At 34.7% G+C, this 24,686-nt stretch overlaps 1 protein-coding gene across 5 annotated transcripts; it reads right to left on the reverse strand.

Annotated features, from left to right (window-relative positions):
* Positions 1–2,058: 2,058 nt before the first annotated feature.
* Positions 2,059–24,153, reverse strand: LOC129273684 (synaptic vesicular amine transporter-like). Of its 5 annotated transcripts, none has more exons than XR_010295291.1 (17): positions 23,969–24,153; positions 22,827–22,946; positions 22,110–22,302; positions 20,284–20,342; positions 19,479–19,562; positions 18,459–18,551; positions 17,371–17,460; positions 16,969–17,073; positions 14,460–14,555; positions 13,822–13,900; positions 12,489–12,540; positions 11,590–11,653; positions 10,736–10,855; positions 10,119–10,164; positions 8,593–8,680; positions 3,693–4,889; positions 2,059–3,599 (listed from the first exon to the last, which is right to left on the reverse strand). XR_010295291.1 is itself a non-coding variant. In XM_054910748.2 (16 exons), exons 1-16 carry the CDS (start codon positions 24,132–24,134, stop codon positions 4,770–4,772), a joined length of 1,575 nt encoding a protein of 524 aa, XP_054766723.1. In that variant the 5' UTR covers positions 24,135–24,153; the 3' UTR covers positions 2,059–4,769. The 5 variants fall into 5 exon arrangements, 1 of the variants encoding a protein (XP_054766723.1); XR_010295293.1 differs by having other exon boundaries at positions 2,059–3,606; XR_010295292.1 differs by having other exon boundaries at positions 2,059–2,350; positions 3,071–4,889.
* Between the last annotated feature and the right edge of the window lie 533 nt (positions 24,154–24,686).

Genomic DNA, 24,686 nt, shown 5'->3' on the forward strand with positions numbered 1-24,686 from the left:
GGTATACCCCAAGTGTGAATGCCCCTTTATATTAGCAGTCTCTAACAGGTATGCACTCCGAGGATTTCGATCTGCCTTCTTGAAAGTATATATAGCCATTGTACCGGGAACTGGTAAATTGATATGTTACTGTTTCTAATTAAGGCAATTTTCTCAATTTTTATGAGTAATTAATGATTCCGTCGTGACTTCGACTCGAATTTTTACGAGAATCAATTCTGTATGCGGATTGCTCAAAATAATTGTATTCATACGTTGTCATTGATGCAATCAGCCATAATAGCCAAAACGGGACTTATGTCAACCGAAGCAGTGCAATGAACTTTACCTTTCAATTCGTGATTCATTACCAGAAATGACGTAAGAAGAATATGACGAAGACGACGACGATGATGTCACTACGTCTACGAGTACTATGTTACTCTTAATAATAATAATATTAGTAATAAAATTAGTATTAATAATAATAGAAGTGACTTATAAAGCGCCAAATCCACTCTGTAGAGTGCTCAAGATCTATACAGAATTAGGAAATAAATTTGAAGAACATTTTTGAAGGACTCAACATAGAAACAATTTGGATGTCTTCAGGAAATCTATTCCACTCTACGGGGCACATTATTGCCAAATGATCCAACCCCCCCCCTCCCAAAGCTTTTTAATGCTTTGGGAACAACAAGAGAACCAGATGTCGAAGAGCGTAGAGACCTGCATGATTGGTATGTACTAATTGGTAAAAGAAGGTGAATCCAATGAATTGAATTGATGTTTTACAATTGAGTTTTTTTCTTCAATTTACAATGAAATCAATCAATATACCCCGATATATATTTTTTTCGGTTCTTCTGTTTTCACTTTATTTTTATAGCATAATTCCCCCTTAATGATGTTTCTGTAATGTGTATGAACCTCAAATTTTAATCTTACTCTTATGTTCTTATTTGCTTATCTTTTGTTAATTCGTAAGAATATTTTCCTTTCATGTTTTTTTTTTCTATTTTCTGTGAACTTATCAGCCTTCGGACTATTTTTACAATGTCTTTCGTATAATAAACCACATTGAAATGAATATTTTGTCAGCAAATTCATGATTTTGATATACTGTGTCTTGATTGCTACATGTACATGTATGTAAATGAGATACAATGCATTCATTATTGTCTTCCTTCATAATTATTTGATTGGTCTGGAATCGATTTTGCTAGTTAGACGGTGGCTTAACGTAGGGGCGGATCAGGGTTTTAATAGGGAGGGGATCGAAATTCGAAATCTTAGGGACAGATTATGCGAACGCGAAGCGCATGCTGATTCTTTTTATAATTCCCTTTTGCTTTCTCTCTCCTCCCTTTTTTCTTCCTTATAAATCCCCTCACACTCTCTTTCTCTCCTTTTCCTTCTTTTTTCTATTTCTCTCTCTCTCTCTCTCTCTTTCCTTTTATTTTCCCTTTGGCTTTCCCTCTCTCCATTTCTTTATCTTTCTTCCCCTTCCTTATCTATACCTCACCCCTTCATTTTATCGTTGTATTTCTCTTTGATTTTCCCCTTCCTTTTCTTTTCCATTTTACACTCTCTTTCTCTTTCTTTTTCCCTTTCACTTTGTTTTAGTATAAGTAGTAGTGTAGTGTTGTAGTAGTAGTAGTAGTAGTAGTAGTAGTAGTGTAGTGTTGTTGTAGTAGTAGTAGTAGTAGTAGTAGTAGTAGTAATAGTAGTAGTAGTAGTAGTAGTAGTAGTAGTAGTGGTGGTAGTGGTAGTGGTAGTAGCAGTAGTAGTGGTAGTAGTAGTAGTAGTAGTAGTAGTAGTAGTAGTAGTAGTAGTAGTAGTAGTAGTAGTAGTAGTAGTAGAAGTAGTAGTAGTAGTATTAGTAGTAGTAGTAGTAGTAGTAGGATGAGGAGGAGTATTTGTAGTTGTTATTTTAGTTGTTGTAGTTGCTGTTTTTGCTGTTCTTGCTGTTGTTCTTGTTAAACAGACAACAATACACTGGTAACGATGGAAAGAGAAAATAGATCACATTCAAAACAATAAATGCAGTTTCTTAAAGAAAGTGACAAAATACAGAACTGTTTTTATAAGGTGCTGAGAATCAAACACATTTATTTCCACTTTTGTGGGTGGTGACACAAAGTACTTTTGATTTGGAGACATCATCTTATAATAAATGTGTACATATCAATCTCTTTACAATATCTTTAGACTCTCAACAAGAACATGAAATGTATAGGAAGAGTAACTATTTACAAGCTGTAAAACGATCTTAATTTCGGTCAAAAGGGATGAAATACATTCAAAGAAAGCATCATTCTAGTAAATTGGCTACTAATGATCACTGGTGTATAGATTGGGGGGGGGGGGGCTTGGGGCCATGTCCCCCCCCCCCCCCATTAAAAAATAACCGTTTTGGTAAACATTCACCGAAAGATTGAAAGTTAATATCATCCCTTAATCGAATGGTTTCTTTTTTTAACACAGTAGCCCATTGTATGCGAAACTGAATATAAAAAACAATAATTGATTTGAATATAAAGGGAAAAATCAAACAACAAGTTGACATTGAACATTTCACTAAAATCGGATGTAAAATAAGGAAGTTATGACATTTTAATTTTCACTTAAATTCACAATACAGTTATATTACCATCCTGGTCGGGATGCCAATGAGTGATATCACGACCGATGACATCACCAAATCATTATTTCGTTTGCATCTTATTATAGGAAATATAAAATATTCTAAATTTTCCACATTATTATTTGAAAAGAAGTTTGATTCCACCCTAACAATAATGGAATTTCCATTGCAGCAACCGATTGTGATTCGATGAAGAGCATAATTATGTAGTTTTAAATTTGCAAAATATCCAAATATTGTTTAATTCATACCAAAATTGCAAAATAATTATTGAGAGGATGACATCATCAGTTCTCTAAAATTCTGAAAAATAAGTGACAATTTAAAAATTTTAAAAATAAATTTAAACCTTCTTATTTCACATCCGGTTTTGATGAATTGTTCAGCGTTCAGCTTATATTTGATTTTTATCTTTGCATTCAAATCAACTTTTTTGGGGGGTGCACTTGAACCTGTAGTATATAATCGCGAAATATTTATCACGTTATCACCTAGGCAACATGCAGTCAGTCAGCTATGGAAGAATTTACAGTATGTCGAAAAAAGATTCTTCCCTTGATCATTATTTAAGCCATATTAAAGACTCATATTTTCCGAATACAGCCTAATAATGACAATAATAATGATATATTCTCTACATGAAACCTTTCAGATAATATCCAGTCTCGTATTTTCATCAGGATCTCGCTAGATATCCAAATAATGATATGAATATTTTCTCTTTTTCTTTATTTTTAATTCTATCCATGTACCTTCTACCCGAGAGCACCAAAATAACTCATTTTAATTTGCGCTAATTAAAAGATCTTGTAGGGTGATGTGCACTATTAAAAAACTTAGCATTTTTTATCATTACTATATTGATTATTTACTATGAGCAGCCGCTTGAATATTGCCATGTATTAAGGACATATCAATGCTGTTTTAATGATTTACTTGATTTTCTACCTAAGTATAGCCTCTTGTCGAGGCTCTGGCGGCTGCTTCCCTAGCGAATTAGGCCTGGCTTCGCTATATCCCTCGCTTCGCTCGGGAAGCAGCCGGCAGGGCCTCGACAAGAGGCTACCTAGGTAAGGCTGGTCTTTAGTAGTATTGGAATTAAGGAATTTAATTCTTACATAATAAAATGATTTTGAGAAACAGAGAGGTAAAATACGAAAAGAATCGGATAAGGAATTAGAGAATTGTGGATCTTTGAGTGTTAACCAATATACTACAGCGAGCATTTATCTATCGATTGTAATTTTTGCATCAGAAATTTGTACTTAATAGCAAAATATTCTTGCAACGTACCCTCAGTATATTAATACATGTAATGATATCAAATAATAACATCCCGCTTAAGTTTCCATAACAAATAAAACAAATTATTCAAATACATTGCGGTATATAGAGATAACAAAGTTTGTGCAACAGAGTTTTGACAATTCTTTGGTATGTTAATTGCAATAATTGTTTGATAAACGATTCATAAAAAATACAACACTCAACCCCCATACTGTTGATAAATCATAATAAATTCAAGAAGAGGTTTTGATATGATTATAAAGAAAATACAGCATCGTTTCTTTTACATAGTGATCATTATCATCTGGATAATAATGATGAAGTTTCTTTCGAAAGCAATCACGCATTGACTTGATATTCATATCACAATGAACAACAAAATGTAGTAAATTGGCCCTGAGCCCTAAATCAAAAGAGCCACGTACATATAACTGTTCCTTCATAACAAAGTCTCCTCGAATTATCAAAAAATTATATTCATTTAATAGATCGTTGTCAAAAAATATATTTGGCTGTTCTTTTTTTTTCCTGTTTCTTTGAGTGGAAAATTAAAGACAAAGACTGGGACCAGTTGAAAAGGAGAGTACCCTGAAAATATTAATATTTTCCTTGAGAGCGTGTGAGATGCATTCGCAACGCTGAATTGAAAGGGCGCCATCTTGCTCTCAAATGCACCCTTGAACGATTTTCCCTATCTCCATCTCCCCCCCCCCCCCCTCTCTCTCTCTCCCTCTTTCTCTCTCTCGTGGACAGGTTTAGAAGACTACATGGACGACAATAACAGACGATGATGCCGATGACGGTGTCAGTGACGAAGTAGACGATGATGGCGATGACGACAGCCATGGTTGGGGGACTAGTCTACCGATTCAACTCCGGATGAATCTCGTCGTCCGTATCGTCCGTCCATCGTCTGATAGTCTCTTTGTTGGTCGGCTGTGTATGACACAGGAATCTGCTCTTGCAGCAGTATACCCTGGGAACAGGAAAATAGATTTGAAGATACAAATGAATTGGCATGATGTGTGTGGGGGGCTGTGGATGTGCGTGCGGATTATTTGTTTGTGAGTGTATTTTGGGGTGAGAGTGGGGATAACTTCATACTTTCCGGGGAGTTATTTTCATTTGGTCCAATGCCAACTCGTCTACTATCATTTGGTCTACCATCAGTTCGTCCAATATCCACGTGGCCTAATTGCCATTTCGTCCACTCACCATTTTGTCTAATAACCAGTTGGTCCAATAGCCATTTGGTCCATATACCATTTGCTCGGGCAAAATGAATGCAAATAAAACGAATACTAGACCAACTGGTTATGAGATGAAATGTTCATAGACGAACTGGTGATTTAGATGTGATGGTTGGACCAAATGGTTATTAGACAAAATTGTTGTTAGACGAAATGTTGATGGACGGAATGGTATTAGACTATATGAAGGTAGACCATGTGATGAGTGGACGAGTTGGCAGTGGACGAATTGGCAATTTACCGTTTTAACAACTTCTCCGTTTAAATTTCTTAATATTTGGCGATCAGTCATAATTGACTATTTTTGCCACACACTGTATACATGAATACAATGAAATATATTCTTAATTTCTCAATTATTTCTTTATCTATTTCCTCATGGGGAAAACGTTTATCCTTTTTATGTCTTTGAAAAGTTCAACGCATTATATACGATGAAATTATTATAATTTTGCCATTATGGTAAAACGAAAAATAAAAAAATCACCTTTTTTACAAAGTAAAAAAAAAATCAGATTTTACTGGTTAGAGATATTTTGTTTAACTTCTTCGATTTTCTTTTAAAGAAATCTTTATAGGTAGCTGTTCAGATAAAATTGATAGAGTTTAAATATGTGATTTTACCAGATCAATAATTATATAAAGAATTGATTTGAAACTATAATAACTAATAATCACCACCAAAACCAGGAAAATGCTGCACTTTAGAATTATGCATGAATTAAAAATTTAAAGATTAATAAGATATAAAATCAAGATACATAAAAGTTATAAGCTATATCTTTTTAACCATATTCTGGTTTCAAAAATATTCATATTGATAGAGGCTATCCGCCTAACACATAACAGAGGTGAATAAGCAGGAACTTTTTTGAAAATGCAGATAATGTACATGTATTTACATCGTAATGGCAATGTTAACATTAAACCTATCTGCCCATAGGCCCGTATTTTGAAGTCAGGTTTAACTTAAACTCAGGTTTAAAGTTGTGGTTTAAGTATGAATAGCCAATTGTTACATAAATCACTAACAGTAGAGATGTCATATTTCAGCTCCTTTGGCTCTCAAATCATTCATAATTATCTAGGAAGTATAAATAGATGATTGTCTTCACCATCGATGAATCAGGAAAGAGCACAGTAAAGATAAGAAACATACAACTTAATTTAAAAAAATGACACGATGGCTTCCCATAATTTTAGCACAGAGTTAGACCATGGTCTCAGTTAAAGATGACTTCAGAATCCGGGCCATATAAAATATATTGCGGTATGATAATGCAACATTGATATGGATAACTGTTAGTACACCTGAGAATGAAGAGGGCCTTCATGATCATTAGAAGTATAAATGCATTATAATGTTATTAAATTGCTGGATGATTGGGGTTTTTGTTAATCTTAATAAGAATGAAAAAAAAACCGTTATCAGTATGGATGAGATAAGTATATTGGGTGATTAATTGAATGCTGGCTATACCTATAGCATTGATGAGATAATGTGCTGGAATTATTTCGCAAATATATTGCCAATATATGATTTCAAATATAGTGTTTGGTTATGGTGTAAGTGGTAAGAGTCTACATCAGGCTTGGCGAATTGACGCTGCCAAGAAAACTAAAAACTCAAAGCTTCTTCCGAAAAGTATTGTCATACGCCCTCTTGTGTTTCCGAAGAGTCAAAAATACTTTTGCTTTTGCTCCATTACGAATGAAATCATACCCAATGAAGATGCAATTAAACATTCAATATCATAATGCATATCCCAAACTACTATTAAGTATTAATATAAAGATAAAGATTAGGGACATATTCTAATATCATGATGAGATGCAAATGTTATATCTGTTAATGATGTAGGACAGTGTTTGTTATAAGTCATGGCACAGGTACAAAATATTACTTGCATTTGCATATTGATGATGTATCCGCTTTTAGTCTGCCTTTGAAATTCCGTACGCATAGTATTAGGTTAAGGTTGGCAATTTGATTATAATTCAGTGAGAATAAATTGTTGGTTGATATCCCAGTGCAGTGTTAGTAAGAATTGATATTAAATTTATGTAGTTAGAGACACATGAATGCAATTTTAGATTGAGTCCTCTTTTTTACCTTAGGTCAGCTGCAAACCTTTGTATTCAATCCTCAATCTTAATTTCAAAACTTCTGCCTGGTCAAATTTCTTCGCTGCTACTTTGTGTACAAGGCTGTCGCAAGAACAATATATCTTACTTCATACTAACGTGCATGTATATAATTTATACAGTATATAGTGTATACGATCATTTGTCATTTACAAATAAAATGTGTTTTATTCACCCATACTCATTACATTGAATATATTGAATGTACAGTTCATACTTGTATAATGTAAACAATACTTTTCTTATTTATCAAGAATTGTCATGTGTTGAATGAAATGGTCATTCATCCATCCCCGTTACCTTTGCCATATTTGCCAAAATCAATATTTACAACAACAAAAAAAGAAAAGAAATTCTTCCATAGAATTTGGCGAGGAAAATGTAAAATTGGCAAAATATACTTAGAAATTCGATGAAAATTATGTTGAAGAAGGTTGATACCACAAGCCACAAAATGTATTTTTTATGAGGGTGGAGGTGTTGGGGTAGGGATGTGGAGTCCATCCAGATAGTAAAAGTGTTTCAGCAATTTGAGCAAATGTGACGCATAAACCATAATTGCCAGCCAATACTTAAATGAAGAAAACCGGCGATAATGATATTATGTTGAAAAGTTTCTTTGTCCAAAATGAATATTTAGTTTTAAAAAGGGGAGGGGAGAGGAGGAGAGGGCTGGGGCTCTACCCAAATATGACCACAGAAATAAAGAATGTATCAAATGTGAAGCTGAAGCATAATTGACATCCTATCGTATGACATACACACATAAACATCTCGGGTCCATCGACCAACAGTCAAAAGAATTTTGACATCAAAATATATGTAAAAAAATTATTGAAAAAATGAGTGACGTCTCATAATTCCGGACTTTTGGCATTTAAAACGGAGTCATTCTCTACAACACACCAATTTCTTTGAAAATGTTTGTCAAATCACAATGGAAAGCTAGCTGAGGGGCTTTTGTCGAAAGTTGGTGGACCGCGGGACGCGAAGCATCGGAATTTCGTGACTTTCGACAACGACACATTTGAAATTGTTCGTTCGGTGCAAATCTTCGGATGATCTGCTGTCCCAATCCAACAACTTTTGACAAAAGCCTCTCAGCTCTCCATTGTGATTTTAATTGCATTTTCAAAGGAATCGATGCGTTGTAGAGAGTTTCCCCGTGCTAAATGCGAAAACTGAAAACTCCCTATTCCCCCCCCCCCTGCGCGACGATACCCATAATCACCGCTCATAGTTTTTATCATGAATTAAGTATTTTAATAAAGACTGGCCGCTTACCTCATTTTCTTCGTTGGCTGGTGGGTTTCTGAGAAATATTAGAAGGGGTGCGTAGAGGAAATCTATAATGGCCACTATTCTTACTAGCCTGAAAGTTAAAGAGATGAACAGTAAATAAAAAACATCAACAAATAATCAAGAAACTACCTTAAAATAATAATCGCAATCATCAGACTTTAATAGAGTAATGTTCATATAGACGCAGCGGATTAGAGTAGTGATGTCGTATATGATGATGGTAATGATGCTGAAGACGGTGGTGGATATGATGTGATCAATGATGAAGATGATGGTGACGATGATGACGATGGTGAGGATAATAAGGCTGATTATGATGATGATGATGTTGAGGAGAATGATGACTATGATGATGATGATGTTGAGGAGAATGATGACTATGATGGTGGTGATGCAGATGATGATGATGATATTGTTGTTGTTGCTGTAGATGATGATGGTGATGTAGATGATGATGATGATGATGATGTAGATGACGATGATGAATATATTATTGATGATGACGATGACGACGAATTATGACTATGATGGTGGTGATGATGATGTAGATGATGATGATTAAAAAAACTTGTAATCATTTATATGATAAAAAAAGTACATATTATCATTAAGTCATATTTGGATGACTTTTTGTTTTGAAACCGCAAACTCAACTCTTCTTGACGACCGATGCATTTTATCAACTGAAACTTATGTCCAGATGATGTCCAGAAATCTAATGTTATAACAGTGTTACAGGTGCGGCAACCAAGTGGGGGGAGGTGACCATTCCCTATGGTTTTTCAAGTAGTGAAAAGGAGAACAATTTAAAAGAGCGAGAACGGAAAGAAAGTAGGACGAAGGGTATAAAAAGGATAGCTGAAGGTGATGTTTCTCCGTTATTCCCCTATAATGCAATTGAGACAAAAATGGCGTGCGAGAAAAAAAAATGTTGCGAAGTTACTTGGTCTTCTTGCGTCCCCCCCCCCCTTCCCCCTTAAATAACCCGGCGACACCACTGCAGTATTATAAAAACATGCATCAGACGATACTACAAAAGAAATTAAAGAGTTATACCGATTTATCGATATATCGCTTATTGATGATTTTTTTCTTCTTTTTTTGTTGTTGCTGTTTTATAACATGTTTCTATTGAAAATCAAGTATACAATGACAATATAAGTCTCATAAGCAAAGTATATAATCATTGAAACAAGTATAATCACAGAATTATACAATTGTAAAACGATTATTGAGAATGACGAATATAAAATGATATTGAAAAACATTAACTTATATCTAATACAGATTGAAATGATGAGAGAGAAAAACAAAGATGAATATACGAGCTGGAGTGAGTGCACCATCCTGTCGAAACCCTGACCCCTTAACTATAAATTGCTTCCTTCTTCTTCTTTTTCTTTTTGAAAAAAAAAATATATATATCATAAATTCCTCACATATAAATAGATAAATTAATTCAAATGACATAATATATATATATATAACAGTTCATAATTAGTTCTTACCATGGGAATCCGATAGATTCAACAATCGATCCACTCAATGACGGACCTGCAGTCGAGGAAGAAAAGATATTGCGTTGTCGATTATCAGCCAATAGTTCAATCGGCTTGATCGCGTGCATTCAACAGGCATTTACTGTAAGTTTCCAATTATCTATTATTACTTTACAAAAAATAATAATAAATCTCCGGTAGCAGGGACAGAGTACAAAGAAGCAGGCCACGTTTTTATGGATTGTTCGAAATAAACAGAAACAGAAACTTTAAGATCAAATTCCATATTTTAAGCTAACAAACATAAGCAGTGAAATCCTCCGTTATTGATTGCATGGATATTTCATGGAAAGTGATATTGCTTTGAATGCATAGAGTATTTCCGTAAAACAGATGATGGAGGCCAGGGCTAGAGCAGGCTTAAATACAGTTATTCATGTCGGTACCCTTATAGGTTTCCCTTTACGGTTCGCAATACGTATCAGAGCTTCCCCCCCCCCAAATATACCTTCTTTCTATTCCCTCTTTTCATTAAAATTGATTATTTCCTCTCCCACTTTCCTGTGATAGAGTTGTGGTTGGGGTGGGGGAGTTGAGAGGGGGAGTTCGGAGGGGGGTACACTTACCGACAGCAAACCCCAGACAAAATGCTACGTCGGCTATGGCGTAGACACTACCATATACTGATACATGACGTATGTCTACCAGGTGACCCATGATGGGCATCATCGATGCATCTACCATGCCTATAGTGAGAGAGATAGAGAGAGATTGGAAGAGAATGAGAGAGTGTGTAAAAGAGAGAGAGTGGGAGGGAGAGATGAGAAGACAAAAAGGGGGAGGGAGAGGGGGAGAGTGAGAAGAGCAAGGGAGAAAGAGAGGGTGGGGAGAGAAATAGAGGGTGTGTGTGTGTGTGTATGTGTATGTGTGATAGGGTGGGTGTGTGCGTGTGTGCGTTTGTGTAGGAAGGAAGAAAAGGGAAAAAAGAAAGAAAGAGAAGAAAAGGAAAGAAATGGACAGAGAGAGGGGGCATGGAGAAGGTGAAAGGAGAAAGACATAGAAGGGAAAGAAATGGAGAAATACAAAAAAGCGAGGTACAGCAGATGATGGATTGGCATGAAAGTGCAAAAACAGAAGTGATAGCATAATATTAGAAAGTTAAGATGGATAATAGAAGGCATGAAAAATACGATTGGCACGATATACTGCTACAAATAGATTTAGGGATGCGTCCACTTGCTGGGACGGGTCCATGAAAGTAAAGTGTAGAACCATAAAGATCACTGAAATAAATTTACCTTTTTGCCAATTTCTGTATTTTGAATTTTTTCTTTTTTCTTGTGAGCCTTTTTTTGTATATTATATGATAATGTTGATGACCACTAAAAACACTTCAGAACAAAAAATATATATATTACTGTCAAATGGAATTGTTGGCTAGCGTTTTCATTTTGTAAATAATATGTTTGTAAAAACTTACCTACACCAAAGCCGACGAAGAAATTGGGGCCTATTAAATGGGGGACTCTTTGTGACAACGGGATCTAAATAGAGGAGAGAATATGAAAAAAATGTTCGTTAAATGTAATTTATCATTGACTATAAATTCAATGACAATAATTACGAGATTCATACTTAGGCCTATGCGCCTATCATTTTATTGCGGACGAAGAGTTTAAAGATTATGGATTTGTATGCAAATCAGTATCTTAAAGGTATACAAAATATATTCGTCCACGGTTTGATGAGATATAAATAGAATGTATGGTTGTGTTTTATCAAACAATGTAAAAATCTCCAGTCAATATTTTTTATTAGGGCTATTGTGTTGTAGAAAATGCATTCCAATTTGATTACTGTCAAACAAGAGAAATTAGGAGTACATCACAATAATATTCAGCGTAATAAAAGATTAACACTCGTGTGTAAAGTCGTGCACTTCATGACAGTTACTTAATACGACCCCCTGAATGTTTCATAAGAATTCTGTATTGTATTTAGAAACTCCCTACTGCTCCCACGTTACCGTGATCCATAGGCCTACACAATAGCGTAATCAGCCAACATTTTTCTGGGGGCTGACTACAAATCCTACTACAAACTGATTTAGAATTTTTTAATGCAAAAATCTAATTTTGTAATATATATTTCCTAGAAATACTAAGAAAATATTTCCATATTTCACCCCCCCCCCCCTTCCGTCCCTTCCCTTTCCCTTTTCTTATTTTTTTCTTGGACTTGAAAATTTTTGGGGCCCATGGCCCCAAAGCTCCCATGGCCCCCAGGCTCCTCAATCCCTTTATGGGCCTACACCGAGTTTATGGGAATTACAAAATGAAATAAAATCAAAGAGTTCATAAAAGGTAACTGCAATCTTACCAACATCATTGCGATACCTCCAATGATCATACCTAGTAGGGAAACTAACCATCTGAAATAGAATTTAAAAAGTTTCATAAAAGAAGGAATTTTATCATTTTACTGGACTTCAGAGATGCATAAATAGGGATGAAGTAACATATAATTTTACAGCAGACATGACAAATTTAATCAAATGAAGCTTATATTGATTATCGAAAAAAAATTATATTAAGGGAAGTTATATACCTGTACATTATTTTTTTTTGTTAGAGATACCATCATATAATGAGAGAGAGTGGATTTGAGAAAAGGTCAGAAAGATATACTGAGTCAAGCCTGTCTTAAAGGCCACCTGTCCGCAGTGAAAAACCAGTCCTGTCTTCATCGACCACCAAAATTCTATCCCATTTGAAAAGAATGTGGCCCGTATTCTGCAGTCAGGTTTAACTAAGGCCACGGTCTAACTTTGTGCTAAAATTATTGGGAGCCAAAAAAAAAATTGTTTATATTGTATATTTCTTATGTTTACTATTTTGTTTCATTTTGCTTTCATAACGAAAAAAAATATCATTCCCAGACAATTATGAACAATTCGGGTCTCATGTGAGTTAATAAATTAAATGTTCACCGTTAGGGATTTGTGCCCCAATTGACTTTCCGTAATTACACCACAGCGTTAAACCAGGGTTTAATTTAAACCTGAGTTCAGAATATGGGCCAGTGTGTTAAAAGGGTGACACGACATTTGCTCCTGTGACATTTTCTCCGGTCTTAATATTTCAGAGGGTTATCGTTGAGTTAGGATTGTAATAGTTCTTTTTTCAGAATACATGTGAATAAATGTGAAGATAAGAATTAGGGGTTTATTTAGTTTTGGACGTTAGGTTTTATGTTTGGCTGAATGTGCAGATTTTACATCGGAGCAATTGTCGCCAGAGGTAATGTCATGGAAACATTTAAAAAGAAACCTGTCTACAATGAACACCTGTCTACATTGGCCACTTTTTCTGTTTCCATCGATCGGTTGTTTGACTGGACATCGTAGTGCGCGCACACGTGCGCAAAAATGCTCCACCCACAAAACACAACCACGAGTCGAGTATAAAATCGTACGCAAGTCTATCCTCATTTCTGTCCCAAACCAATAAAAGTAGAATATCAAAATGTGCGATTGGCAAACATGGTATTATAAAAAAGAAAGTTTTCCATTTCAAACCACTTGACATCTAAAAAAAAATGATAGTGAATAGATTTTTTTTTAATCAGAAGGATGAATATAAATAATTACATTAAAAACTTATTCGTGAACATAATCACTTTAAATACTAGTAAATCTTCGCTAACTCCTTACCTTCCTATTCTATGCCCTAATGCTCCAAAGATGTTAGTACTGATGAGATATGATACACTGGCGGGAAGGAATATAGCACCTGGTAACAAAAGAGAAAAGCACAATAAGACGATGAATTATCGATATATATTATAGGCATGCTGTCATGGTTGTGAATGGGAAGATGAGGGGAGAAGAAGCCCGTTCATTATCATTTTTCCAGTAAAAGGTAACGTTGTAGAACGTAAAGCATTGTTTATAGTTGATATGCTTCTTAAAACTTGATTAAACTATACATATATAATTATGCTGATGATGGTGGTGATGATGATGATGAGGAGGAGGAGGAGGATGATAATGATGATGCTTAATATATTATTGATGATGACGATGACGAAGAGGACAATGATGATGATGATGATGATGATGACGGTGGTGGTAGTGGTGGTGATGGTGGTGTTGGTGGTGGTGATGATGATGATGATGATGATGTTACTATTAAACACGATAAATTGTGAATGTTATTTATGATGTGATATGTTTAACAGCGCATTTCAACAAGTTTATTTACCATAGTTCATGCTATAATATATGATATCATCTCGGCTTGAATATTTGGAGGATTAGTATGTTTTTATCTTCAATTTCTAAATACTCACCAAGTTGCCATTTTTCTGCTTCCATTTTATCCAACATATAAAGCGGAAGCGATGGCTCCAGCAATGCTATTCCCATGTTACCAAATGTTATACAACCTACAGGATAAACAAACAAAAAAAAATCGATTTTATTATTCGTCTGTAATCAGTACAAGCATTTGATCAGGTTATTTAAATAGTTATACACTCTAAAAGAATATTGGGTAAATATGCTCCAGGAGTGTAATTATGTGTCCAACCATCATTGGGCATTTCTTTTGGACATTTTTATTTATCCAGTGTGATGACAATTTTGCCCATTCTAAAGTAATTGCTGCTTAGTTTGTAACCTTACTGGACAATATATGCTTCCCGCATTGGGTAAATTACTGCCAAAAACCCTCGTGCTGGTCAAAATTCTACCAAATATTTTTACAGTGTAACTTCCAATTCACATTACACTTGACGACGGTATACAGTATATGATTTATCTACAGATCATTTTTCTTGCATATACGGTCTTGAAAACCACATCACGAGGTGCTTTTCCAAACTGGTTTGGAAGACCACTTAATATGGCTTCCAGGAGCGCTCCGAGCGTCCCCATTACACGTTAATCTGGTTTCCACTAAACTGGTTTCCAGTAAAATAGTTTAAGGAAGTAGATGTGAACGGGGTCGCGTTCGAATGAGAATGGCGAATGATCCTCTCTCTAAGGAGAGGACCCTAAGCCTTTGATCATCTGGATCCCGTTTCATAAGTTATAATACCAAATTCATAATTTCTTTTACAAGTGTCCTATCAACCGATCAAATTGAATGGTTTTAGTAGCTTTAAAGAGTTCTTGCAAATTTGTTGTTATAAAACTTTTTATGAAACGGGCACTGGGTGCTCGCTTACAAAGCATTTATGCTTTTAAGCAATAAGGTAAAAGAAACTACCTCCAAGTAGTTTGCATAATGACCACGATGTGGCCAATGAAATGCTTATGATAAGAAAAATTAATTGAAAAATATTAATGGAAAAAAGACAGTGAGATGATATATCAATGTGGAATTCGCTGTAAATAAATATGAATACAATGAGCAGATATAGTAACAAATGCGATATTAACTTTAAGTAAACAGGAGTTTACACTTTTTGATTATGAAACCAATAAATTTAGGTTCGAATCAAGCAAAAGTATGATAGCATAGCAAACAACAAAATCCTTATGCAAAAATTATAAATACTTTTATCCGCTCCGCCTCTAGTCTGTAATTAAAAATATTGTATACCTCAATCTGATCTCCATCTTTTCATTTCTTCCCACCATTTTTCCTTTCTTAATATATACACATGTAAAACATCATGAACCCAATTATTTTTACATATCCAAGGGCGATCCATACTTTACAAGCAATGCATTTAGTGGACCCCTCATCATTTCCATTTCCATATGCTCTATCAATACTGATTTTCTATAAAATGTAAATCCATTAATATGTACCTCATTCATATTATTTTGTATTATGTTGAATGGACATGAAATAAAAAAATGAATGAATTTAAATGAATTAAAGAATGGAATTAGGACGAGAGACATTTACAATTTACATTTATTTTTCTGATTGTTTGGTCTGACATATGGGGTAGGGATGCACAAAAACTGTAGATCTAGATACATGCAACAGAGTAGTCTTAAAACAATTAGATAAGGCAAAGTGAAATATATGGAAAATCACATGAAAAGGAACGCTCATAACAACGCTTATGTGTGGGGGTGTCGTGGTCTAGTGGTTACGACTCTCATCTTTCAATCAGAGGGATGTGGGTTCGAATCCCAGTCATGGCGTGTTTTCCTTCAGGAAGAAATGTACCCACATTGCGCCGCACTCAACCCAGGTGAGGTGAATGGGATACCCGGCAGGATGATTCCTTGAATGCAACAGGCGCCTTTAGCAACTGGAACTATACAGCCGAGGTAATATAATATAGTGCGCTCTTGAATAGGCAACTAGATAATCGGCACTTCATAGTTATTTTTATCATATCAATGATGCCTTTCAAGATATGGCGATACAGGATATAATATACGAAGCCACAGAAGATACGATAAGAATAATTTTCAACTGTCAATGGTTTCAATATTTCTGTTTTCATTGTTTCCATTCGAACTTAATAATCCTTCTTACTTTAATTCAGGGAACTGTAAATTAAGAAATGGTTTCTTGACCTGATCAAGTTCTATTGCGTCACTATAAATACGTCATAGCATTGATAGTTTGTTGGGATTCAAAGAACATTGTACGTAAGAGAATAGGTTAAAGGGAAAAGACGCCCTGATGATAAGTTGGTTCTAATAAAAGCAAAATAAAATACCGGGAAATATTTGTGAAGGTTTGATGAAAAAAATCACTCAGAAAAGAAGAAAGTCGTGGATTTTTGAACTGTTTAATTTGTGACGTCATATGCTAGCAGCTTCCCCATTTATCACAAAGAAATCGGATAACTTAAAAAAATGAATGAAGGAATGAATGTTGATAGTTACCTGCAGCAATAAGAACGTATGGGTCCTTTAGAAGTTTAAGAATAGGAGTTCCTTCCATGTGATCTTCTTTTGTCCAGACAGGGTTTAACAGCAACAACTGAAGAACTAAAAATCAATCACATCAAAAATGATAAATACAGAGAAAACAAAATTTGAAGAAAAAAAATCTGTACGTATTTTAGGCTATAAAATAAATTGAGCAACATGAATAAATGGTAACGCACGTTGCCAACTGAAATCCCCCAAATGAAATAATAAATGTTATTCTGCAATTTTTGGCAACAGTACATTATCATTGAGGCTGCTCTGTGACTCTAAGTCTAATGTTTAGTTCCTATAAAATGCCTATTCAAGATATATTGATGTATAACCATATTTCAAGCCAATAATTGTAGTACTTACGACCATCAAATAATGCTAGAATAGCGAGGATAAGGAATGGAGAAGCTTTGCCTACAAACTCGTACATCACTCCTCCAAAAGGGGGTCCAACTGTAAGAGAGAGAAAAAAAGAATTAAATGTAGTCATAACAGTGAAATAATGTAATATTTACATCATGATAGATGGTTATGTAATATATAGATGATGCAAAGATCACACATGCATTTTGCAGCTGTTAACATAAAATTACTTATGTTTCCATACGGTACTTCCATACATTTGGGCTTATCAAAGTATCTAAACCAAGATCATTTCATCGGCATGATTTTGAAGTTTAAAATTTAGATAATGATATAATTATCAATGTGAAACTCATTTTTCTTATATCTGATATATCTGAGAAAACATGTATTTTATTCATCTTTTGAAATTACTATAGTAGGCTTATTTCCAACTAATTTATCAAATGCTTATTTTGTTCAGTAACGATGTATTCGCTTTTCTGTAAGCTGTTAAGCCCACCTTTAAATATTTTTTGGTTGTTTGTTATTGCTTTTCCCCATTTTTTCAAAATGTCTTTCGATTTCTAACCCCTCATGTCATTTTCAAACCTCACTTAAGTTCATCGCTGATTTCCACGATGGTACCTTAAGTATTTATCTTTCCCTCTCCACCATCGCTATAGTATATTTTACTTATCGGTTCTCAAATACTAAGTTTTCTGTTTCATAGAAACACATGGTTACACATCGTTTAGTTTCATTAAGTTGGGATTTTTCATAACTGGATTATTTCCAGTTTGTAAGCCATGACACCATGGACACCTTCACGGTATTAAGCACTAGCGAACATATTTGGGCTTGGGGCCTTCGCCCCAAAGTTCCACGGCCAAGAAAAAAAAACAGAAAGAAAAGCGAAAAGAGGAAAGTAAATAGGATAAAATGTGATTATGTGAAAATCTTTTTAAAAATAGATTTTCACTTTTAAAAATGTTAAAGATTTTATACACCATGTTGCCCTATCCCCATTTGTGTGCTTATTACGCTACTGGTATCAAGACGTTAGGCCTATATTTCAAGAAATTATTTGAAGTGGGCGTGTTACTTACTTAGAACACCGAGAGCGAGTCCTGCTAGAGCAAACCCCATAGCGGCTCCCCGCTCAGCATCGTCGGGAAAGCGCTGGGCCAGCATACCCATCCCTGATACAAATAGAAAAATATTAATGGATGACTTAATTCCATACTTTTATTCAGAAAATAATTATGTATAAAGGAGACAAACAAGATTTACCACATTTTATTTGTTTATTCATATTTGTAATCTATTATGGAGATACGTAAAGGGAAGAGTCATTAAACAATACATTGATCTGAATTAGTGGACAATAATGACTAACAACAATTAACTGCTTGTTTGTTTTGATCGCAGATTCACGCTGAGCAAACCACTTGCTTATCGTGTCACCAAGGGCGATTTAATACACGCCATCTACGTTCGATGATACACGCCATTTAGATCTTAATAAGATATGAACTCTCGCTTTTCTCTTTTTGGCGAGTCTTTCGTTGTCAGTGAGTCTTGCTTGTATTCTACCAAATCGGTTACACTGCTTAGTCGTCAAATGCCTGTATGTCTCCAACAGAAAAACTCTCTAAAGATATGTTGTACACAAAAGTTGATGAGATATAACAAAGTTGTAGAAACATTTTCACCCTTTCAAGTGATACAAACTTTCTAGTAATTCAATGTCAGACATGAAAATATACAAAATTAAAAATGACTTCCCCTTGTAAACTTCGCTATTTTCATTTCCAATTTGTTCGCTAATTCTTTTTAAAGCTAGAATTGACCTTTTGCCAAGATCCTCAACTTTGTTTAAGAGTGATAGATATCTAGCATACTACGTATATTCCTCCTCTAAACTTGTCAAGTCCATTATATCAAAATAACTTCTATAGCTACATCTTTATTTCAAATTTATATACGCCATTACCCCTTGTGATATGGCAAATTTTAAAGCTTAAATATAATAAATTAAATGGGGACTACGGGCTAGTATCCCATTAATGAGAAGTGCGGGCTGAAATACACGAGGTTGGGACGAGGGCATAACCTTGACTTCTCACCTGCTACAGAAGAACACGATGATCCTATACCTTGGATCATACGGGCCACTAGGAGGAGGGCAAAACTCTCACCAAATGCAAACACTAAATCGAAAGAAAAAAAAGAGAATGCTAATTCTAAATTCAAACGGCATGTGAATATAATATCTTTAGAATTACCAAAATTCTTCTTGCTCTTCTTGCTAAACGCTCAAGCAGCAAATTCCCCGCGATGTTCTCAAATTTTATACTGGCACAAGTCTCTTTGTATCAATTTTTTAGTATATCCTACCTGTATTAGCACCGAAATTGGCATTGCCATACACAATAAAAACGATGTTAAAAAAACATTTATACAATGCTGTTCACTATAAGAACTTAACAGAAATTGTTTAACAGTTTAAACAACTGTTTAAAAGTCTAATCAATGGTGCTTTATTTTTTAAGATTAAAAAATGTTACAAATTGTAATGACTTTGTTGCTTAAGATTTTAAACGATTGTTTAAACTGTTAGGCAGCTACTATAAAGCTCATATAGTTAAAACGTCGTATAAAAAAATAAACGACGTTCTTACTGTGGAGCATTCAATATTATTCAACTGTGCCAAATATAACAAAGAAATTCAATAAAATTTATACTACTTTTAATAGAATACGAGTGAGTTCATTCAGTTACAAGTGGAGGGGAGAATTTTATATTCACATTAAGAATTCGTACATGTTAAATAAACCTTTTTCTAAAGTTATTGTACGTAACGGTAATACATATCCGTATTTTATTATAAATGATATATCTTATGAAATTATTTAGTGAATGAAACTCACCTAACGTTGAAGCAAACATGATAAGAAACCCAGTAAACATAGGGAGGGAATACCCTATCCTGTAGACAAAATATAGAAAATATAATGATCACAACAACAATAATGATAATAATAATAATAGAAATAATGATGATAATAATAACAATAGCTGAATTTATGTAGCGGGATTTTTTTCGCCTGAGGATACAAAGCGCTACTATTTAATAGGCCTACCCCGGCTTTCGCTGCACCGCCTATATATTGATAGGTACAAGTTATACATCGGAAAAAGAAATAGTATACTACAACTTTGCAAGTTACAATTGAAATTCATAGAGAATATTGAATTAGAAGAAATAACTGGAAATGTTATTTTTTATCATTCTTATTGACGAAAATATAAAAGTTATAAAAGTTTGCTTGATGAATTTTCAAAGTCAATTTTCATTTTTAAAAATAAAAGGAAACATAAAAAGAGAAGTACTCATGCAGGCACTGATTCCTTTTGATTGAAATTCTATAATTTTAAAAACATCGAACATTGCACACTTCTGCTCAATTGAGTTATAATTGATAAGTCTATGGTATAACACATGAAAATGTTCGTCCACCGGTCTTTATACCATGGATCCTACTATCCATTTTTAAATGGGAAAAATTGATATAAATACTCCACACGTGGACATGCCTTTCATGAAATTGTTTATTCCATAAAGACTGTAAACATTCTACAAACTATCCCATCAAACTTTTAAAATACCGAGTTACAGGGTCAGTCTTTACAAGAGGCTGAAACCTTAAAGTCAATATGATTATTCAAAAGCAAAATATCATCGTTGCTCTTTGAAAAGATTGACTCTATCGAACCCTAATGTGGCGACCCCAACGTTTACTTACCAGTTAGCATCGTATTGGCAAGGTAAATATTGAAGGCTATTTTAATTAATGTGACTTTTGAACGTAGCGACGCAGTTCTTTCTTCTTTCATTTCCCTCCAATTCACATATGACTGTTGGCCGAAGTAATTTTCATTTCTTTTCTTTCTTTTTGGGGTGCTCGGAACCAATAAATTCATTATTAAACAAACTTAAATGAAGCACGTCCTTGGGAAGTGATAAATTTCAGTCTGTCCCTCTGCTATCCGTTCATTAAAACGTCGACAAATTTTGGCAGCCCAATTAATATCAATCATGGCCACCCATACTGGCGGATTTCGTCAAGCCACATATATTTTTTTTCAGTGCCATATAGAAACAAGATCTTCAGATTCTATTCATTTCCGTTAGTAATCGAAAAATGCAGACAGTTACATTTACTTATTTATATTCCTTTTAGAGGAATGGAAATAAGTAAATTGAAATAAGAAAAAAATTAAGGAAACTTCTTCCCTTCTCGAATTATCCTTACTCATTGCTATAAGTAAAAAAATATCTTCAAGTTCTTTTTATTCTCATCATCAATAGAAAAAGAATTTATTATTGAATTCAGAAAATGTATCTAATTTCCATATCCATATCAATAAAAAAAAATAATATATTCGTTGCATCTACTTTTTCAACTCCTTTCATTTCATTTCGTTTCAATCATCTTATCTAAGCATGGAGCCTACCTCAACCTACAGACTGTTTTTTCGCAAGGGCAAGGCCGTGAAGATGACGGGGATTGAAATAAAACGATGTAAATCCCAACCTTTCTTCTTTTCCCCTTATTCCACGCCTTCCTTTCCGTATCAAACCATTCCTTCTCATTCAACTCCACATCTTGCTCATCCTTTTTCATTTCTTTCTCTCCTTCTCCTCTTCTTCCCTCTGTCTTCCTTCTTTCGAACCTTCTCACTTTCAACTCACCTGTTAGTTAGAGGGCCTATCAAGGGATTGGTTATCAGCTGAACTATGGACTTAGACGCAAACAACAGTCCTATACGGACACTCTCGTGTCTAAGTATATCGTTGTACTGGTTTTCTATTGACGCGGCTGTGGTATTGGCAACCACACTTGAACTATTCAAACAAACGACTGGAGCCGACGTCGTGTTGGCGCCTAGGGTATTTTGAGAAGAAAGAAGAAAATGCGCAAACGTAATGGATTTATGTAGAACATGCATCACTTAAAGTGGATAATGTTTTAAGTGTATTTACGGTCATAGAAGCCGGTGAAGAAAATATGAATGAAAGAATATTTTCTGAGAAATTTTCTTTTAAATGCTCACAAATGCGTTCATGACTGACGGCATAAAAAGTCGATATTTCATGTCTTGAGATTATTTTAAAAATGCTTATTCATGGCTAAATAAGGTTAAACATATTGAGGCATAATTAAGAAATAATCTTTAATTTCACTAAAATTGCGTAACTCTAATAGTTTATGATACATATATTATCAAAAATAAGAGAAAAAACGAAAAAAAAATCAATTTGTATTTTTTTTTTTTCAACACTTAGTGATGTAACTTTCCATAATCATGATAATGTATTTCGCACTCGAAACATTGAATATGTTTATAATCATTGTGATGGAACATTGTGAATCTCTATTTCTGAAATATTGTTTGGAGGAATACATACGTGATATTTCCCTTGGGTTTGGGGTTGTGATTAGGCTACAATTGACAGGTATCGAGTGATTAGGATGACGTTCTAAACCTGGATTCTCTTGGTGGAAGATGAAGTCAGGAATAATTGGCACTGCAAGAGGTGATAAGAAGCAGGTTTTTTAAAATAAAAATAGATAGAAATTATAATTACAAATAAATAAACATAGTTACAGTCTTACAGACATATAGCACTTATTACATTATGCTACTAATCGCTTTACAAGTCCCTATATACACCGGTCGTCAGATCTTGGCATGCCAGCACACAATGTATGCAACCCTCTGAAGACATCGATTCGGCAATAACAAGTTTGCAGAGGTAACAAGAAAACAATTAATACAAAATGAAATAGACATAAATTATCCCCAAGGACACTCGTTCAGCCATAACCAGCATTGCAAAGATTTACAAAACAAATCGAATATCTAGAAAGGATTATCATAATATAAGCAGCTGGGTCCCTTGAAAAAGGACTTATGGTTGTGGTCAAGTGGCAATATTATGGGAAGTACTGTGTAAAACCTCGAGTTTTATTGGAGACGTACACAACAATTAAGATCGGTGTCAATTCGGCTTTGCGACGTATAGAAGATTCAAGAACATAGAAAATGTATTGGCAATATTTCCGCAAGTAACGTTTCTTTGCACATAATAAGCTATGTTCACGATCAACATGAAAATAATGGTCTGTTCCGATGATGTCCTTCCCTAAGTAATTGATGACAATATAAATCAAGACAGTCTGTCACTTAGATATATTTTTTTTTCAAAAGTTATAGATGAAACCACGCTTTTTCATTGATATTTATACCTCAGTCACATTTCCCCTTCGGCGGCCGTAGGCGAGTCAAAAACACCGTTTTATTTATTTTTATTAAAATCACCTATATGTAGCTGGTATACAAAACAAATTGACTACTTTGATACAAAAGGCTATTTTTGATAGATTTTGACAATAACATTTCCAAAACCAATATGATATATGATTTCAATCTTTCCTTTTCCTTTTCCTTCTCTCTTTTCACTTTTTTTGGGGGGTGGTAATTTTTGGGGGGTTATGCCCCCCCCCCCCCTCCCCAAGAGTGCGAATGGTGAATGGACGGGTTTCTTACCGACTACAGTTGTCAACATGTTATCTAAGAGGAGTGCGACGAAGACAATGAAGAGGACTAGTTTCCTGGATGCTCGGAGATCCCGGATGCATTCTGCCAAGGAGAACGATTGCCACCAACTACCAAAACCAGTCTTGGCTTTATCAAGGTATAGCGCTACACCCATGATGGTGCTGTCTGTTTGGTGATCTGTGAGAATAAAGATAATAAGTTAACAAATGTTTTCGTTTAACACCAAAACTTGATGAAACTGTGGAAAGGAAAGTTTGGAAGACAGAACATACGAGGGGGCGGGTGGGGTTAATGTTACCATAGCTATACTCAGCGTGATGAGCCATCGATTTCGAGTAAGCACAGCATGGCGGATGGGTCAACATTTCTTAAATTTCTCATTTTTGGGGAGATTTTTGCATAATATTCAGATGATAGTATAATATTTCACCCCTTTCCGCTCCATTTTCTTTTTTATTTTAGACAAAACTTTGGGGGTGTGGGGATCCAATCCCCCCCCCCCATCTATCAAGTCTATACGCCAGTGACTATACTCATTTTAAGTATTATGCGATTTATTGTGTGCTTGTTTAATAAAATGAATATATATTTTTTGCTTAATATACATGGAAGGGTGGGTGTGTTGGGGTGTTTGTAGGGTATGACAGGCCGTTCATGCCATAAGCCGTCACTCATTCACTAACTCGAGTGAGTGAGTGAGTGAGTG

This window comes from Lytechinus pictus, chromosome 12, assembly GCF_037042905.1.
Source record: "Lytechinus pictus isolate F3 Inbred chromosome 12, Lp3.0, whole genome shotgun sequence".
Classification (NCBI taxonomy): Eukaryota; Metazoa; Echinodermata; class Echinoidea; order Temnopleuroida; family Toxopneustidae; genus Lytechinus; species Lytechinus pictus.

Coding starts and splice junctions, on each gene's coding strand:
- LOC129273684 (XM_054910748.2), bottom strand. CDS start 24,134: ATGGGTGTAGCGCTATACCTTGATAAAGCCAAGACTGGTTTTGGTAGT. Junction 17,461..18,458: donor ACTCGCTCTCGGTGTTCTAA/GTAAGTAACACG, acceptor TCTCTCTTACAG/TTGGACCCCCTTTTGGAGGA. Junction 10,165..10,735: donor TTGTCTGGGGTTTGCTGTCG/GTAAGTGTACCC, acceptor CCTCGACTGCAG/GTCCGTCATTGAGTGGATCG.